Raw genomic sequence first — 20,404 nt, 5'->3', positions numbered from 1 at the left:
TAACGTTAAAACAAATAATTTGACAATTCTTGTGCACATTGATGTAGCTTCAAATGTTAGGTTTTACAGTTTTGCTATTGGATAATTTTGATAAATGAGGCCTTTTGAATATTTTTTGTCAGTAGAAAGATCAGGCAACATGTTGTGCAGCAGGAGACACCATGTATACATGCTTATGCAGGACAAACAAGTCACAGGACTCCCGAATGAGTAGACACTAAAACCAAATAAATGTTAGTGAATCTTTCCTGACAACACTATATACATCTGCCTGTATAACATGATGCCTGTAGATTGGACTATGTTTTTATGGGGCCCGTTCCCTTTAAAGACGGCTTTTGTTCCAGGGTTTGTTTCAAATTTCAGAGAAGAAAAATCCATATAGATTTTTTTTTCCTTTTACAAAAAAAACACATTTACAATATCTAATCACTTATAAGTAAATTATTATGTAAATCCCACTTGCCCCCTACTTAATAAATCTTTCTAGTTTATGCTTGTGGTGTACTTCTCCCCTATAGTGTGTTATTAGGTTATGAATAAAGTTATAGATGCCAGTTTGAAAGAAATCTTCTGATCATTTTAGTTTTATATCTTTCATTCCCCACCAATTCAGACAGAGAGTAAAGCCACCAGTGTAATGGGTGCCTTCTATTACTTTCTTCTCTTGGCACCTTAATAATTATTTTTTGCTCTGTAAAAAAAACTGTGAGTTCTAAGAGTTGATCTGGACATTTTCACTCTGTGTGGAACAATTAACTAAAATGCACTGAAAAGTCTGTAACATCTATAATATATTTCTAAATTAAAATTATTTAATGTTAACCGTTTGTGGTGGTCATTGTGCATTTCCTAAACCTATAAATCACTTTAAACATTTCAAATTATTTTGGAATATGTACATGGACTCTAATTCTTTCACTCATGTTGACGTTTGGAGAACTCTATCATCTGTCGCTGACAAAAAAATCCTTATAGTGATAATAAAATACAGTAATGGATCCTATAAATTCAGAGACTACTAGCTACTGTTGTGAATAGCATTTTGATACAATAATATAAATAAAGATTACATAGCGCCATCATTCTGGGGAACATATACAAATAAAATAGACATTACAAAGTAACAACAATCATGTGAAACAATAGGCGTGATCTACCATTGTAATATCTTTAAAGTGTTTTACAACCCCTCCTCTCCCCAAGTAGGGTGGCCGCAAGCGCTGCAGACAATTAGCTAACAGGGAATCTGACAATGCGGTCCATCTGATCTGTGCAGCGATTCGTTTACAGGGGCGCACAGCGAGCTTCATTCAGGCCATTCGACACCATCTCCCAGCGCCCAAGCTATCTGTGCCCCCGCCACACGGGTACAGATCATATGGACTGCGGCACGGGAGTTTAGCAGCGCCGGAGAAGGTAAGTACACGTTTATTATTGTTAGATCGCCCGCCCCAGCTTGGTCCTAAGTTATTTCTTAAACCCGGGGGTCCGATCATTAGGGGAAACATGCTGGTCATGCTTGACAGCGGCATATTAGCATTTAACACCCGATCAGAGCTGGTGCCAGAAGCGGGGCGTATCTTCCCGCAGGGACGTACAATTCCGTCCAGCTGCGTGAACGGGTTAAAGTGGACAACCATTTAAGAGCATGACTCATTTTATTGCAGCCTGTTCAAACGGACCCTTATATTAGCCCAATCCCATGGTCTAGTGCAGTGGATAGGAGTCCAAATTTTGATATAGAAATCTAGTGCAAGGCTGTCCGAACAATAATATATAATAAATATGGTACATTGCTAGTGCTGCTGTTCGGCTGCAGACAAGAAATTCTTGCATCATACTTCCATAAAATGCAGGGACTCCTGTCCTCTGCACTGTGTATAACCTGTGGGATTAGGTCAACAACTTTCCACTAGCTGCATATGTTTGTGTGTATGACCCCTTAACTCAGTGATGGGCAACCTTTTGAGCTTGGTGTGTCAAAATTTGCCAAAAAACCGAGCATAACTCGGGTGGTGTGTCATCTTGACAAAAAAACATAATTTTATGATATTTATAATTTAAATAACAAATATGTATAATTATTTAACTTCTAGGGTACTTTAACCCTAGGTTGTCTGATTGATCCAACCATGTACTGCCATACAACAGTATTCCAGTATATGGGGATTTTATTATATGCAATTCGCACATTGTAATAGATCGGTTAAAATCAGACAGGTGTGGAAAAGATTAGTAACCTGCAAACTTTCAGTCATGAAAGTTCACAGGTTATAGCGAGGGTGCAGGCGCCGCTGTCCACATCTCCTTCATGCCTTCTTGGTATGGAGAAGGTGTGAGGAGCAAAATAATCGCAATGTCTGGAGATTTGCAAGGTGTTGTGATTATTTCAGGGCTTGTACGTCACAAAACTGACACACAAACCTTGATAACTGTCATCTATCATACAGTGCACTGACCTTACTTACTGTATGATGAGAGTGGTTGTCCTCCCTGGTCCCTGCTGTGGAGATGGTCAGTTTAGAGGTGGCAGCTGCTGGGAGATCACACAGGGCAGCAGCGATGTGGCCCCTGACTGTGCTGCCATCCTCCCCCCACCACAACTATCAGGAGCTGCAGAGGAGTCTCCCTGGTTTACGGCCGGGTCACCTCTCCTGCTTTGCCCCGTGCTGATACCTGTGCTGACTGGAGACACTAGGCACAGCTCACACATGGGGAGGGGCCGGCCCGGGGGAGGAGGAGTAGGGGGGAGTGCTGGGAGCTCAGTGCAATCTCTCAGCCTCCTGGCTACTGCACCTGGTCATGTAGGATGAAAATTAACTCTCAGGCAGCCGCGTGTCAGTGAAAATGGCTACGCGTGTCAGCAGTGACACGCGTGTCATAGGTTAGCCATCACTGCCTTAACTAGTTCTGGACCACGCTAGCTGCTGAAGCAGCAACAGGTCTCTGGGTGTCAGACACCCGAAGACCCTAGGGAGATGCGGTTTATTACCGCTCCTCCCTTCTCCACTCATCACTGCATCACGCTAAAGTAGCACAATGCACAGAAGAGGAGAACCGGCAGTCACGTGACCGCCGGGTCTAAGTGGTAAAATCAGACCCAGTACAGCTTTGATCAACATCAGCTCTTGTAGATATGTCCTCCATGGGTCTTTTATGACCTGATGGGGGACATACAAAGTAGAAACACACATACACAAAAATGATTAATAAGTACTCAAAATACATTTGCATTTCCCCACATACTAAAAAATTATAAATCCCCCGCTAGACTACAAAAAAACATTGTCATAGTTGCCCATTTTGCCCGAGATTATACATATATATCTAAACGACCGAAACAAAATGGGGAATTAATTTATAATGAACATATTGAGTACTATATGTACTATAAATTACAAAAGATAGCCTTTTTCCCACTTTTAACCCCAGATAAAACTAAAAATGAAAAACTTTTATTACGTTTTAGCTAGCTCTATGTGTCCTGAGGAAAACGCAGCAAAATATTTTAATGTAGCACAAAAAAAAGTTATGGGTTAAACTCTTTACAGGGCTGTGAATGGTGAGGATTCGCAAGTGATTAAACAGTGTCAGCACCCCTTCAGGTAAATTCAGAAAAAACACAGTGGCACAGTATATATAAAATAATTTATTTTGTGTCTTATATGCAGATTTGAAATTGTAAAATATATTTGCACCATAGTTGGAGATAATTTCCACACATTGACAACTGTCATACAGGTGTCTGAACTTTGGCATCTTAAAGTGTGTTATATAGCACCAACACATTCAAGAAGAACATCACCAAGTCTACTTGTAAGGTGCTGCTTCTATTACTGTCTTGCGTAGCTTGAGAGCAGAGGCCTGATGTTGTAGCAGGAATTGTTGTCTGCTCTGTAAACTGGAAGTTGTAGGTCATTGCAGACAGGTTTGAGCTTTGCGGTATTGTTAGAGTCTTTTCCATGGATTTATTTGACACGGTTACCTATGCATTAAAAAAATGTACATTTTGGAGCATCATAGAAGAAACCGTGAAAAGAAAATACAGGCCAATGTTCTACGTGAATTCATCAGAAACATCCACACTGTTGTTTCCACAATCAATGACAAACATTTTTAATTTTATTTGGTCCCTTTGTTACTTACTTTGAATGTGTATGTTCCAGGACGAAGCAAAAAGTAATACTCCCCATTTTTATTAGTTTTGTAAGGGCACATGCGAGATCTTCCCTGGATATCCACTATAGCATTCAGGATTGGTTTTCCATTCATGTCAAGTACTTGTCCTTTAATCCCTACCATTTATTTGAAAGAGAATTTCCATTACATATATTATACAGGTACTGCAAGGGAAATAGGGATTACTTCATATTCTAAAGTACACCAAGATGTTGGCAAAATTTGAATATAATAAATTATGATGTTCTGGTGCAGATTTTTTCCCTTTAATAGACCATTGTTTCCAAGGGAGTGTTCTTATCAATCAAATTTCAGTTTAAACCACAACAACAAAATTTTCGCAGTCCTATTGCTAAACTTCCATATTTCCAGGTATGAAATTTAACTTTAGAGAACACGCACCCGTTTTGCTTGAAACCTGATGCCAAAGTGCAAGTTTGGTCTGTGAAACTCGGTTCAGTGAATCGAGGCACAAATCAGGAAATCTTGCAAGTGCGCAGAGTTAGTTTGGTGGGCAATGGGGACCCTTAACAGGGTAGTGTGCAGTCTAAGTAGCCAGGTTAGTATGACAGCCAAAACACCCTCAAATATACCTATAATGTGGAAAATTCCAACCCCATTACGGATCTTCTGTCACATACTGAAATGATTCTATGATTATGGGTAATTAGACTTGTGAATAGTCTGACATTATCAGTATCCTGAATAACTATGTTTTGAGTTCAATTTTAGCGGAGCTAATAGCACAGTCAGTTTTTGTCCTTATGGGTTACTTTCTTTTTGAATCCACTCCAGAAGACATAGTCCAAAGATTAAAAATCCTCTATCCAAAACATGCTGCCATCCGCAGCAGTCATAGAGACAGGGACATGTTGCACCCACTGTTACGTTCATTGGAGGGAATGAGCAGGGCCGATTCTAGCATTTATGCTGCCTGAGGTGAAAATTAAAATGCCCCCTCGACTAACACCTCCACCAATATCCCTAAGAATAACTAATGAGACAACTTATGTAACTTTTAGATGGGTGTAATATGTGTGCTTTATATTAGCAGTATGATTACTGAACCTCCTACAGTTCATAGGAACTTCAGTTAGAACACCATATCATAGGTAGAAATAGGGGAAGGACAATGTAAAATAAAAAAAATTACTCATTAATATGAATGTTACATGTTCTTTGCAACTGTTTGGACAAGTTCTGGATGGCAGGTGTGAATATGTGATAAAATAAGGCAAAGATCATCCTTTTACACCTTTCGGCGACCTTCACATGAACATGTGCTGGTCTTCGGGCACATAAAAGTGATGAGTGTAGGTGACAATACAATAGACGGCCCGGGCAGTCTGCTCATAATCTGCCTATGAAAACCATAGCTGTGTTGAGCCCAGTTATAAAGTTATCGAAACGTGTGTTATAGAAACAAAATTTTTAACTGTTTAAGTGACAGTTGTTAATGAGAGCTGCGTATGAAGATCTTAATGCCAACCGTAACTATAACCATGAATATCTGCATCTCTGGCTCAAAGAAACACCACTGCTCCTCCGTATATATAAGAAAAATAAAAAGAACATAAACGGTCAATAATTTATGTCCCATAGTGTAGACGTTTATATTTACCCCTGATACAGTGGGGCACATTTACTTAGAACAGTACAGTGTGTACTATGTGCAGTAATCTGTCTATAGTGCAGGATTTCTGGTGCACGTTCTTCATGAATCTGGTGCTCCCCGCACAGCTCTGACAGAGGGCATCGCTTTTTTTTGGTACACCTTTAACATGGGGCGTGTGACACAATTCTGTCTGACTTTGCATGATAAATGTGACGGTCCGAATGAGCACTGGAACGTCCCTTTCAATGACGAAGTGTTTTTCGAGTGAAAAATAGTACAGCCGCGACACAAAAGAGTTGCGTGCAACAGAAATGTGGCGCAGCCATCTCTGAAGTACCTGTGCAAGAAGTTTCTACCTAAAAGAAAGCTCAAATTTTGACAGAAAACTGGTGCAGAGCCCTTAGTAAATGTGCCCCAGTGTTTTATTTATTTCTTTTAATGCAGCTACACAACACTTGCAGCACTGCTACATCTCAGCATGTGCATGTGTATATTGCATATGTAATTAATGCAGACAGTGGGGCATATTTATCAGGACCTCTGCGCACCGCCAGTGGCGCAGAGGCCCTGAAATAATCGCAAATGCTAGCTTATTGCTAGCTTTTGCGATTATTTTTCACTATCCGCCACCTTCACGCCAGTGGGGCGTGAAGGGGGGGCGCGGCCGGCCGAGCGGGGGGCGCGGTCAGACTGGAGTGGGCCGGCGCGGGGCGTTACTGTCCCCGCGCCTGCGCACTCGCTGCCGGCGACTCGCTGGCAGCCCGATACATGAAGAGGCAGAAGCCTCATCATGAATCGGGCTGCGAATTTGCAGCGGCGGGGCTATCACGAGCGCCAGCGTATGATAAATATCCCCCAGTCTGTTTAAGACCACGAAAAAAAACTGTCTGCCAGTACACCAGGGAGAGGGAGCTATGTATGTATGTTGGGATGCAGGGACCTGCATGTTATGGACAGTTTAATACTCTAGCCCTCACATACCTTTAAGCACCTAGTACAGTGGTGGCAAACCTTTTAGAGACGGAGTGCCCAAACTACAACAAAGACCCACTTATTTATCGCAAGGTGCCAACACAGAAATCTAATTTGTGATTTATACTCCCTTCTCTGGCACAGTTTTCATTGATACCAGCACCCTGAGGACACCAATAAAGCGGAAAGTAGGAGAAATTTGGATGATCATTGTAGCTTCCCTCAAGGATCCCATAAACAAGAAGAATTGTCAGGGCAGGAGCAGAAGCTACAATGATAATCCAGATCTGTCCACACCTTCCCACCCCTACAGTAGTCCCAGGTAGAGCTGTCACTTTAAAATAGCTCCTTTTAAAATAGCTCCTTTAAAACAGTCTTGGCTGACTGGGACTGCAGAAAGATACCTGGAGTCCTCTCTGGTGATGGCCTGAGTGCCCACAGAAAGGGCTCTGAGTGCCACAGGTTAGCCATCACTGACCTAGTATAATGTCTCCAAAATTAGTCATGCAAGAAGGAAGGACTTCGGGGGAGGAGGCAAACAGTTTAATGAGGCAGGGGCTGATCTCTCTCTATCCTGCACGGAACTCATACTACATACTGTATCAGGCACTAGCTTCTCCTGCTCTGGGTTGGGCAGGGAAGAGATTAATCTTCCTAGCATTATCACCTCTGTGGTGACGCTCCCCTGCTCTCCAGCAAGGACTTCTTCTTGTGGCACGGCAGCACTGGCTATAGAAGCTCCGGCTGTGGGTCTGCCTGAGGTTACTGGGATGTGCAATGCCGCCCCCTGCAGGAGGCTGTCATCTGCCGCCTGACGCAAGATTTTCATCTTGCCTCATGGCAGATGCGGCCCTGGGAATGGGATACCCATATTGTAATATTTAAAGGAACAGTCCAGTCAAAGCTAATTCAATTAATAATGAAGGGAAGAGCAAGACTCATTTTCATTGCATTGCTAGAACCTTGATAGCATCTAGAGTCATGCTCCTCCTCCATCAAGGCCATGCACAAGGTATAATTCAATTAATCAGCTTTGACTGGAGTGTTCCTTTGATCTAAGGACAGCAACTTTAAGTAATGCTGGCATCACATAAACTGTTTAAAATCTATTAAGAAGCAACATTTTGTACACGTAGCCACTGACTTCTGTGACCTTAAAGGAAATCTACCACCAGGATGAGGTATTGTAAACCAAGCACGCTTACATGCCCTGTTTTTTTTAAATGGCTGTTAAAAATTATAGAAATTGACCTGAGGAGCTCTGAGATCCATTGGTGTTCATTGAGCCCAGAGCCCCTCAGGCTGATTTACATAATTTTGTAAGCCTTTTTTCTTAAAAACAAGGGCATGAGAAGCTAAAAGAAGACCAGATCCTGATAGAAGGGACACATACCAGCAGGTAAATGTTCTTGGTTTACAGTCCTTGATCCTAGTGGTAGATTTCTTTTAAATTTAGCCAGTTTATCACACTATATAGAAAATATGCAAAAGAGAAATATTGTACCCTCTCCTGGTCCTGTACAAATGCATTGCTAGGATGTGTCCTATATCCTAAATATGTCCATCTAGTCAAAAGAAATGGCCTCCAGAAGTTTATATGTGAATACGTTTAGAATGAACAAGGTGGCCCACATTTTCCCTTGAAGAGAATCTGTGAGCATAATTGGGCCTAATAAACCATTGCCAGTGTGTTGCCTTCCAAATTATGTTCCTTTCATGGCCCAGTGTGTTGAGATCGTCCAGAAAATCTCCTTTAAAGTGAGACTTAACTGATTGGATAATGTCACAGAGGCAGAGAGTTTAGCACTGAAGTCAAGCTCTCCTTATGTCAGAATGCACACTTTGCTGTGATTGAGATCATGCACTAAAGTTCAGAGCATCATCACATCCGCCCACACATGTCGCTCCCACATTAATGTGGTTGTCAGCCTTGCTTTATGTCCACTATTTTACTATGCTACCCCATTTTTTAAGAGATTACTATTACATATCTTTGTAACAAGGAGGTGTTATTTCTGGAGGTGGGTCGCAAATGGTTATACAAGACGTGTCACGTGTGTGGGTACTGCATGATTTTAGCCAGATGAAGCGCTAATAGCACCAAACGGTCACTTTTGTGTTCATCCTTTATGATGAAATAAAATAAGAAGTCAGTGTACTGTGCCCATGATTTTCTCACAAACGGTCTAACATTGGGGCAATGTTTGGTCAATTTATGCAGTTTCCTTAAATCCATGTCATTTATCATGTCTTGGTTAAATCTGAAGGACACATATCTTCATGACCATACTCACTGTATAAATATGTCAAGGCACATACCCATATGGACTTGTTTGATGTATTCAATAACAGACACTTTGTTGTCATTCCAAAACCCCTGAAGTGTGGAGGGATCTGGATATTTACAGCATGACACTTCAAGAGTGATTTCAACACATTGATTGTAGATGTAGTTGTAATCTTGCATGCCACCTGGAATATGTAACCACAGATATAAGCATAGAAACATCATGCTCATAACTCAGCAAACATCACCCCTCCCAGTTTCATTATTATCAAGAGAACCTTCAACCACAAAGGGGATCCAACAAGTTTTTAGAACTTTTTAAACCTATTAAAGTGTTTTTTTCTGCATTGCAGATTATGTATGAACATTCTACATCAATATCTGTGTTAATCCACATTCTATTGATTTGAAGGGCAAGTTTCCACCATAATGAAAGTGGCCATATAAGTAAGCAACCTGTAAATCCATTAACCTGAGCTATGTCAATAAAACAGACAATAAAAGCTTACACAATAAAGAAGCTGTATTAAAACTTAATTTACCGTTTGTAAAACTATTTGATGACACTGCAATCATCAAATATATAGTTTTTTTGGGGTTCTCCAGAAGTGTATCTGTATTTTGACCATGGGCCAAAGTGGACTAAGGATGCCAGCTCTAAGGACCCAGTGAGCCACCCATCATAGATGCACTGAAGGAGGCCAGTGCTTAAAACGGATCAATAAAATCACAGTGGGAGAAAAACTTAACTGTCAGGTGTTACAGAGGATATATCCTTAAAGCACAACTGTCAAGTTTTTTTTTCCACACCTCAATAACTCTTGGGATGAGAAACAACATTGCCTAATATCTTTGTTACCTATATCCAGCAGTTTCTTTAATATCCTTCTCAGTTTAGCTCAGTCCTGAAGTAGCTGCTTCCCTTGCCTGTGCTGACAAGCCCTGTGAATCCGTCCTGTAAACAATTCTACAAAATCTTAGGAAGCACAGATGCGGAGGGTCTACTGCTGCTGCTCCCTGCTCACAGAGGAGGAATAAAGTAGTGATGGGAATTACGGCTGTTCTTAGTGAGCAGGATCATTAGGCCCCACTCTTTTAGAAGAGATGGCTCTTGAACAGCTCCCTTTAAAATATATAATAGGGAGCCGCAGGCCAGTCAAACACCCCACACCACTCCACTTTTAACCCGATTGTATCGGGTTAAAGAGGGTGTGGTGGGTCAGTTAATACTCCATTGGCTCACTGGGAGGCTCATTCGCGAACTACACATCATTAGAAGGAAGGGGAGGTCATATGACAGTGCTCTGTGTTTGTGTGTATCAGAGTTTAAAGGGGTATTCCGGGAATATGAACGTCTGACACGAAAACCTATAATTCTATAAATAAATGAATATAACAAAGCTCAATGTCATTAGTCACCAAATGGAGCTTTTTATTTTATGATTTACAAAATTTATGGTCTCTCTAAAGTTATCACCAAGATGGCCGCCTCTGGAAACTACAAGTTCCATGATCCTTTAGTTCTCAGTAACTCCTCCTCCCTCCTATACTCTGCTGCTTGTAACAATCTAACACACTTTCTTGCTCTGTTACCATAGTAATGATATGCAACTGCCATCCCTGCACATCACCATACCACTGGCCATAGTGGATGAACTGCAACCAACCCACTACAGCCAAACTTAGTGGTGATCACATGACCTGCTCAGGCAGGTGCAGGACATGTGATGCGGACATGTGACCAGCGGCCATCTTCTGTTCTGTGGCTGCTCCGAGAGGAGGAAATCACAGGACTGATTAAAGGGCCAGTAGCATTTTAATTCTTCATTACAGTGTATGTCCACAGCATTTTCTGCAACATTTTAAATAACAATTACATATTAACTTATATTTTGAGTATCCATTTGTATAAGAATTATGCTGATTTCTGGAATACCCCTTTAATGAGAGAACACAAGGTACAATGGGATCTTTGGGCAAAGTAAATTGGACACAGCTTTAGGGCAAATACAGGAAGATATTGGTCTCTGCCCACTTTACCTCTGGTGGAGAAAGATTCTTGTCAAACAGAACAGAAAATGCCATTATTTTGGAAAGAAAAGGGCAAATCAGCACATTGTTTTTAAATGGGGAATCACATGTATGAATTTAGTAAAAACATTATAACTTTATGTTATAAATATCATGTCAACCCTCCCTAAAACTACTTTTTCAGTACAGGTCACACATAAACAGTTTTTGAAAAAAATTAAAGACATTTTCAGATTCAGATTTCAGAGTAGTGCAAATATCTATACAATGTAAGAAATTAAATATGCTACCTTTAGAATGCACACACTTTTAGTAACTTACACAAACTTTAGAGCATATAATGTTGTATAACAGAAAGTTCTCACCTTTGACTTTGTACCACACAGCTCCATTTGTGATACCATTAGTAAAGCCAGAAAAGCCAGGACAAGAATTGCTGCTGTACATTTGCAAATTATTTTCAGAATATTTTTGAGCTAGGTACATCAACACATCATTATCTGGTGGTACTGTTTAGAAGAGATGTGGAGATAAGTCAAACACATTAGAAATAAGACATATTCAGTGAGGCGCACCATCTCTCTAACCTTCCAGAGAGTATATTTCACTCCGGCAAGACTGTGGATGCGCATCTTATTCACTTAATGTGGAACTGCCCTAGGCTCTGTAGCTATTGGGAGGAAGTCCTCAGCCTAATTGATAGGGTTTATTCCACAAATTTTCCAAGAATATCTCTGGAGTGCATTTCCGGGTGTGTTGTTTTCCTTAATGTACTGGAGGGTCCCAGGCTTGCCATTTTGTGTCTACTATATTTAACTATAAAAATTTCTCGCCTTTCACTGTAAGGACGTTAACCCTCCATGTGAGTTTGAATTTATTGTAAGAGTTAGCGTATCCTTACGATTGGCAAAAATTTTTAGCAAAAAAGAAACACGCTTAAAAAATTTGAGACGATGTGGGCCCATGGCTCGAAACCCCGGGCTTGTCATCTTTGTCTTTAATCAGAGAAAGAATGTTTGGTAGAATCTCTAGTTGAACAGCTTATGTGCCATGTTGGGACGTGACGTCTTAATAATGTGACCATCTTCATTCTATATTTTAACTGTCCACATTCACACGACCGTGTGGGGGACGTATGTACAGCCACAATGGGTGCACAGCAATGGGCACACGTAGCGATACGGTGCCACATACGTGTGGCACTGTACTGCTCCGTACACGGGGAAAAGATAGGTCATATCCTATTTTTCCCCATGTGCACGGCCCGTACACCATGCATTTCTATGGAGAGGGGATGGGTCGCTCTTCCTCCTCTACATCGCGCTGGACGTATGCCCGCCCAGCTACGGCCTGGCAAGCATACGTTGGTGTGAATCTAGCCTCAGTCTGTATTTAGCACTCTGTAAAAGCTTTGCTCAAACCTGATACACGCTTGGGGTGGGTGATAGATTGGATTGCTTTGTACTGTTCTGTTTTTTCTTTTATATGAAAAACTTTAATAAAAGTATATTTAATCACTAAGAAGTAAAACATATCTCTTATTTACTACCTTTTTAATTTATCTAATATCTAGATATATAATGTGGGCTGCCTTCTTCAATACCATAACACGAAATTTTGAAGAAAAAAAAAACTGTCAAAAGTTTATTTTCTAGTGATCTCCCGGGCAGTACAGACAGGGATGCAAGAAAGTCAGTGTTATCCTAAAGGAGGTGTATCAACTACTTAAAAGTAACCTGTCACCAGAGAGTTCCCCCCTAGCTCACAAACACAACCTTCTTCTGTAATATGTATGTCCCCTGTAGGTCTTTTTAGCATATTTCTAGGTAGCAGCATGAATAAAAAAATATCTTTTATCTACCCCCCACCCCCGCCTCCTGCAGTCAGTTTGCTCTGTCCACGCCATACATCTGGCATGGACTGCAAGTGCTTGGAGTGGTATTCTACGGGAGTGCTAGAGATTCCCCTGCTATCTGTGCTTGGCCTGGCCCTGCTATTTCTTCACTCTTCTTCTGCTCTCCATGGCTAACACAGTACAAATCTACACTACTGCCAATTTACAACACTACCATGCAATTAAATAGATCACTCATTCTTGTGATCAGTGGGGGTGCAACTATGCAATCTTTTCCCCTTTTGAAATATATGGCCACCAACAGTTAATGTGAATTAGCAATGAAAAGTTTCCACTCCCTTGGCTAGTATGCACTTATTCACATATAGACTGCCATGGGCCATATACTTTTCTGAATGGGAGGGTAGATTTAAAAACTTGGTAAGTTTGGTAACTAATGGACCTCCGTATAGTCACTGGAAAGACTTTCATCTGTTCTGTGTGTTCTACTGCTTCTGGCTCACAATAACTGAAGAAAAAAACTGAAGACGTACTGGAGAGGTGAACTGCATATAACAAGTCTTCTAGAGCGTGGTGAATGGGTCATATTTGATCTCAACAGTCTCAACAGACTCTAGAGATTTAGATGGGTTTGATGACATCAGAAAAATGATCCTATGACCTCCCATTGAGAAGTTAGAACTCATTCAAGGTCCTCCATCTGATTGAAGGTTGGATGTTCTTTACACCTACACCTAATATAAGCATGTCACCCATTCTGCCCATGGTCTTTGCCTGGGGTTATTATTTACCATCACATCAAGAGCAGAAAGGATCTTCAAGTGTGAAGTAACCATTTTCCCCATTAGTTCAGAACAAGGTAACTTAATTACTTTTATTTTTTAGTACTCAGCGTGTAATAGATGTGTAAAGCACTACGGAATCATATGGCGCTATATAAATGAGGATTATTATTAATCTACACTTTGTAAAATGTATATATATATATTGTATAGATTGTTTTCTCCAGTGTGCCCTGAAGACAAATAAATGTAAACTTAACCCCTTAGTATATCCGCCACGGAGCGCAGTGACTTAGCGCTCAGCGGCGGATATATCCGCCACTGAGCTGATGCCGGCTCGGCTCAGGATCGGAGCCGAACCGGCATCGTGAAACACGGGGTGCCGGCTGTAACATATAGCCGGCACCCCAGAGTAACCCACTCCGATCGCGGGTGTGTAACCCGTTAAATGGTGCGGTCAGCGTGACCATGGCATCTAACATGCCTCTGGGGTGTCTCTCCCACGCTGATCGCTGCTATATAAGTGCTGGGATCCGATCTGGTCCCCAGCACTGCCTGCTGGCACTGCTAGTAAGATGGCGTCTGTGACGTCATCTTACTGGCACAGTGCCAGCCTATGCAAGTGCATAGGCTGACACTTATAATACCCTGCAATACATGTATTTTCATAGAATATTATACAGCACATTTATTTGATCTTACCAGTATATGAGTTATCATATGAGTAGCTGGCAACCATAGCACCACCATGGAAGTTAGCAGAGAGTACAAAAGTTTCACTTTTAATCCAACCCATAACTGCTTGTGTTTCTGGCTGGACTGGATCTTTATTCTCCTCAAATGCATCAGGAAAGTTCCTGTTCAGATCGTAGCCGTTTTTATTGAACCTAGAAATTAAAAAATGTTCTAAAGTTCATTGAATATAGTACAAGTGATAGCAATGGAATTCTATAGAAAGAAAAAAGTAGAGAAACATTTTGTATGATGAATAATGGCCCCATCTTCTTCCAGCTCTGTGCGCTGGATTGTACAGGACTTGAACAGTTATGTAAAGGGCATCAATAAAAACTAGTCAAAAACCACTTTTTTAAATGATGATCTCACAATTTATCATAATGGATAAATTATTATGGATTTGGGTCAATGTAAGATTGTATACTGCTGAAAGTCACATATGTTACAAATTTTACATGGTCAAGAGTGAAGCCACAAAATTGCTATTATTGCTAAGATTTGTAGCTGGCTAAGGGTGGTTTCACATTGGCGTTTTTTTCACATCAGTGATTTTTTTACTGAACCCAATTTGGCTTATGGACACATACAGATTGGTTTTCTCTTCCTGGCTTCAGTGATTTTTCACAGATGCCTTAGTGACCCATTCTTTTCAGTTGGCTTTTTTACACTTCAGTTTGAAAAGTCTCTGAAGCCAGGAAGCGAAGACCAATAAGTATGTGTCCATAAGCCAAAATGGGTTCAATGAAAAATCACTGATGTGAAAAAAACCTCTAATGTGAAACTACCCTAAGGCCCAGGACACAGGGGGTGAAAATGTTATGGAATGCCTGCAACTGCCGAGCCACAATACTCAGGGCAGGTCCTATTCTTGTTTACAGCTCGAGCAGTCTCTTGTCCTGTCATAAGTGGACCTCACATGCCAATGACACATGGGCTGTAAACAACCTTTATGTTGTTTCTGGCCCTTGATATGTAAATGTTTGTGTAAGTGAGCCAAAAGGCTGGTTCAAAATTGTTACATTAGTTGAAAACAGATTTTTTTTCCATTATTATTTAGTCAGTTTTCTTTCAGATTTTGTTTGAAGGGCCAATTTAATGAATAAGTTGAATGAGCCAGTCTAGTGCACGAACACTATGAATGCTTAGATTTCTCTGCACATACAAAGGGTCAAAGTGGTTTGTTGATTTCAACCGTAGCACTGTGGGGACATGCCCTGCTAGCAAAAACTAGCAGTTTTCACAGATAAAGTTCATAAAGTTTGTAGTGAAGCCTATAAATCAACTTCTTGATGGGCTGGAGAGGCCTGAATATGGCAGCTATTTGGAAGCGTTATATTTGTAAAAACTGTAACATTTATTGGTTCTTTATTACAGGGGTAGTCACAAGTTTTATTGGTTGTCATAGAGGAGTAAGATCTGGGCTTTGCTATTTTTGCCATTCACAAAGAAAATGCATGGAACAGTCGGATGCCTCCTCTATCAATTGGTGCATGTTATACACATTAGAACATGTTATACACTTGATATCAAAGAGGAAGAATAATTGAGCTTTGCGACATTCAAAGATCTATGATTTGGAGCTAGATTTTTATATGAAAAGACAATAAAATCTAACATCTTCCTAGGGAACAAAGAGAGAATCCTACTCTCACATTAATACTCCCACACAGTACTATACACCCTCCTGTGTACACATTCATACAGGGAGATCAGTCTATCACTCTGTGTATGGACAGGATAATCAGGAATTCTACTTTTTCGCCTATAAATCCTGTAAACAAATAATTAATAATGGCAATATGATGTATTTGGTCCTGCAACAAATGTACATAAATAAGAAATGAATTGAGCAACTCAAATGGCTACTTGCCTTCCATTAACACTATCACAGTCATTTGGCGATGAAGCTGCAAAGCCATCTGGGTTCATTGAAGGCAGAAGATGTATTCTGGTATTAGTAACCAACTGAGTTACTGTGGCATTGCTTTGATAATTTGTCAGCAGATACTCAATCAAATGGAGCAGGATTTCTCTCCCCACTGCCTATATATAATAAAACAAGGACAAATACTGCTTATAAAGTCATAATGTGCAACATTCTGGAGTAAGACACAATTAATGGATGAAAATATGAGTGGATAATTTTGTAAAAGGGAATGTAAGGGTCAAATGTTAGGTTTTACAATAAGTGCTGGCATTACCCATTAGCTTACAATTGTGCCACACCACCCTGTGCTGTGGAGAGAACCTGTGTTATCTTCTCCTATGAGAGAGGGCTACATGGAGACAGTCTTATGTTACATCAGATGTATTATCCAGCATCAGATACTATGATAAATCTGATGCAGTGTAAGACTGTCTGTCTGACTCTACATGGTTCTAGCCATGTAGTAAGCTTGGTTATGGTCCTGTATTAATATAGTAAGTTTGGTTCTGTTGCTGTTTCTATGTAGTAAGCTTGGTTCTGTGAACATGTCTATGGAGTTATTTGGGTTATGGCAACATATTCATGTAGTAAGCTATTTTCTGGCCCTGTAGCCATTTATGAATTTTAGCTCAAGTCCTGAATCTATATAGTATGTATGGTTCTGGTCCTCTATATATGTAGTAAGCTTGGTTCTGATAACGTATCTATGTAGTAAATTTGGTTTTAGTACTGTATGTACTAATCTTGGTACTGGTTCTTTATCTATGTAGTTGTCTTGGTTCCAGACCTGTATGTATAAATCTGTGTATCTGTATCTGTGTATATAGGAGCATTCCTGGCATGACAGCTGCAGTGGTTGAATGCCCTATTGTAGGAAGTGTCATCTGAGAGACTGGTATTGATCTTGAGTTATGTAAGCAATGAAGTGTGACAGGGGGTGTTACAGAAGGTGTTGGCACAGGCTTGAACTGGCCCACAGGTGGACAGGTGAATCCACTGGTGTGTCCCTGAACTTAGTGGGCCCTCGAACTTGGTGAGCCCCCACACCCTGCATTAGTTATGAAAAGCAGTCATAGTGCCTCAATGCATACATGATTTAAACTCCCCTATAATAAAATGGGTAGATTATCTAGCAAACACCCCAGGTCATTTTTATACATACTGTAGCTGCACTAGATCAGAGGTCCCCAACCGCCGGTCCGCGGACCAGGACCGGGCCGTTGGAGTTTATCAGCCGGTCCGCGCAGGGGCGGCACCGGCCAGCACTGAGCTCCCGCACCGGACGGGACCACGTTGCAGCCCTCCGTCCGGCACCTTGCTCCCCGACGCTGCCAGCACCTTGCGCCCACCCCCCCCCCCGATGCCGCCGGCACCTTCCCACGGCCCCCAGACCCTGCCGGCACCGAGCTCTCCCCCCTCCAGGCTCTCGGCTCCCTGCTCCCAGGGGCGCACCTGCCATGAGGCGAGTTGAGTATCTCACCTCAGGCGGCGCGCCTCCTGCTGGATGAGGGCGCAGCACCGGGCTCCAGCCCGCCGGCGGACACATACTCTCGCCCGCCGCCACATGCTCCGGCTAGCACAACCCCCTGCCAGCACATGAACCTGTCCCGCGGCTGGCATATCCACATGCCCGCGGGCTGGCATATCCCCCCGCAAGCCGGCACTTCCCCATGACAGGCGCCCGGTACTTCCCCCAGCTCGCGCCGACACATGTACCCTTGTGCCTGCCGGCACATTTACCCTCCCGCACTGCTGCGCGGCACTTCCACATGACCGCCGGCGGCACATCCGCCTGCTTGCCGGCCGGCACCTGTGAACTCCCGGAACATCCCCTTGACTGCAGCCCCACCTGTCCTCTCCGGGTTCCCCCACTCCCTGCATACTACCCTAAGCTACCGGCTCCGGCTTCCCCCCCCCCCCTCCGTTCTGCCGCCCCCCGGCTCCGGTAACACCCCCCCCCCAGGCTCCAGACAGCCCCCCTAGGCTCCGGTTCCCCCAGGCTTCAGCCCCCCGCCGGAGGACAAGGCAGAACCTGCCAGGACCGTAAAAGAAGAAAAGAGTACGGTAAGGTAACTTCTATGTATGTATGTATGTATAGGTATGTATAGATGTGTGTGTATACATATATGTGTATGTATAAGTATGTATAGATGTGTGTGTATACATATATGTGTATGTATAGATGTGTGTGTGTATACATATATGTGTATGTATAAGTATGTATAGATATGTGTATACATATATGTGTATGTATAAGTATGTATAGATGTGTGTATACATATATGTGTATGTATAAGTATGTATAGATGTGTGTATACATATATGTGTATCTATAAGTATGTATAGATGTGTGTGTGTGTGTATGTATGTGTGTGTGTATGTGTGTGTGTATATGCTGTATCTACTGTTTGTTTATGTGTATATATGCTGTATGTATATGCAGCATTTGTGATATTTATCAGGGCTTCTATTTTGTACTACATGGGAGTATTCGGTATGCATTTTATACTACTTGGCAGTACGTTGTATCTATTTTAGAATACTTGGTGGCATGCTGTGTGCATTTTATACTACTTGGTGGCACGCTGGATGCATTTTATACTACATGGCGGTATTCTGTATGCATTTTATACTACATGGTGATACGCTGTATGCATTTTATACTACATGGTGATACGCTGTATGCATTTTATACTACATGGCGATACGCTGTATGCATTTTATACTACATGGCGACACGCTGTATGCATTTTGCATTGCTTTATTTTTACACCAAACCAATCTGATGGATCTGGTCTGGACACTCCCTGATATCTTATATTATAAGCTCCACCCCTCCATAACCCCACCCCATATGACCAAAGCCCCGCCCCCATCCCCACCGGGCCATGGAAAACTGGTCTAGCTTAAAGCCGGTCCCTGATGCAAAAAAGGTTGGGGACCTCTGCACTAGATGACTGAGATGACATACATATAAATATAATTTCTCGCCAACCAGCATCCTTCTTCTATGGGCCTTCTCAATTACGCTGAGTTAAAGCACATAGCAGAATACCTACATAGCATCTACTACCTGAGGTCAGCTACTTTTTGGTCTTGTGTTCTAATTCACAGGGCCCAAGGTCAATGTAAATGCCAGTCATGTTACTAACAGAGCTCCTAGAACAAACAGCCCAAGCCAACGGTTAGAGAGCAAGCTATGTTTTAGGAATTTGCTAATGAATATCAGGTAATATTTGCATATAGCTGAAACACTTGACTTGACTAAAAGTTTCTTTACATTTTTCCAGGTGGAAGACACAATTGTCTTGTATTCCTTCCATGAGCTTTGGTCATTGTTATTATTATTTATTTATAAATCACCATTATTTCCATGGTGCTGTACAATCAATAAGGGGTTCACATACATTACATGAAGACGAGAACCAATGTAAATACAAATACAAAAACTGAAAAAGATCTGAAACAAGAAGACCAAGTGTTATATTTATACTGCAACTGGTAGAGTAGGGATTTATTTATGATATTTACATTGAAAGTTGTACAATGTGTTCTACCATCTGTCCACAAGATGTCAATGTTTCTAGATGGTAGCTGAGATACTCTACGCTTGTGGTTTGTGTAAATACTACTGTTGCTGAGGTAAGGTTATATAATACTACTATTTCCATAATAATATAAAGTGATGTTTTGACCCTTCACACCATTAGAACAAACCCAATTAAACTATATATGGCATAAAGGGAAATTATCATGTTTATTAGAATTCACAAGGAAAATGAATTATTTATGATAAAATAGGCAATGTATTACTTTTCCTATTACACATAACAATAGAATAAATAAAATAGGCAATGTATTACTTTTCCTCTTACAACAATAGAAACTGCAGACAGTTATTTGGGATCTCCTACATACCTCATTCCCATGCATATTGGCAACATATTTAAATTCAGGAATTCCAACTGTATGTTTCGTTGGGTATTTTCCCACAACAAAAACCCAAAGGTCTCGACCT

The 20,404-nt window shown here is 41.4% G+C and overlaps 1 protein-coding gene across 2 annotated transcripts in view; it reads right to left on the bottom strand.

Moving 5' to 3' along the window:
• Positions 1–3,634: 3,634 nt before the first annotated feature.
• The window catches only part of CPM (carboxypeptidase M), a 50,185-nt gene continuing 33,415 nt past the window's right edge, over positions 3,635–20,404 (bottom strand). For both annotated transcript variants that reach the window (XM_072146679.1, XM_072146680.1), the window contains 7 exons: positions 20,305–20,402; positions 16,330–16,502; positions 14,427–14,611; positions 11,453–11,596; positions 9,089–9,241; positions 4,150–4,298; positions 3,635–3,988 (listed from right to left, as the gene is read on the bottom strand). In XM_072146679.1, the coding sequence (XP_072002780.1) occupies positions 3,764–3,988; positions 4,150–4,298; positions 9,089–9,241; positions 11,453–11,596; positions 14,427–14,611; positions 16,330–16,502; positions 20,305–20,402 (1,127 nt within the window). In that variant the 3' untranslated portion in view covers positions 3,635–3,763. The remainder of the gene's footprint in view (positions 3,989–4,149; positions 4,299–9,088; positions 9,242–11,452; positions 11,597–14,426; positions 14,612–16,329; positions 16,503–20,304; positions 20,403–20,404) is intronic.

This window comes from Engystomops pustulosus, chromosome 4 (assembly GCF_040894005.1).
Source record: "Engystomops pustulosus chromosome 4, aEngPut4.maternal, whole genome shotgun sequence".
NCBI classification, from domain to species: domain Eukaryota; kingdom Metazoa; phylum Chordata; class Amphibia; order Anura; family Leptodactylidae; genus Engystomops; species Engystomops pustulosus.
Note: the sequence above shows the minus strand (reverse complement) of the source record. Positions and strands in the feature narration are given on the sequence as shown.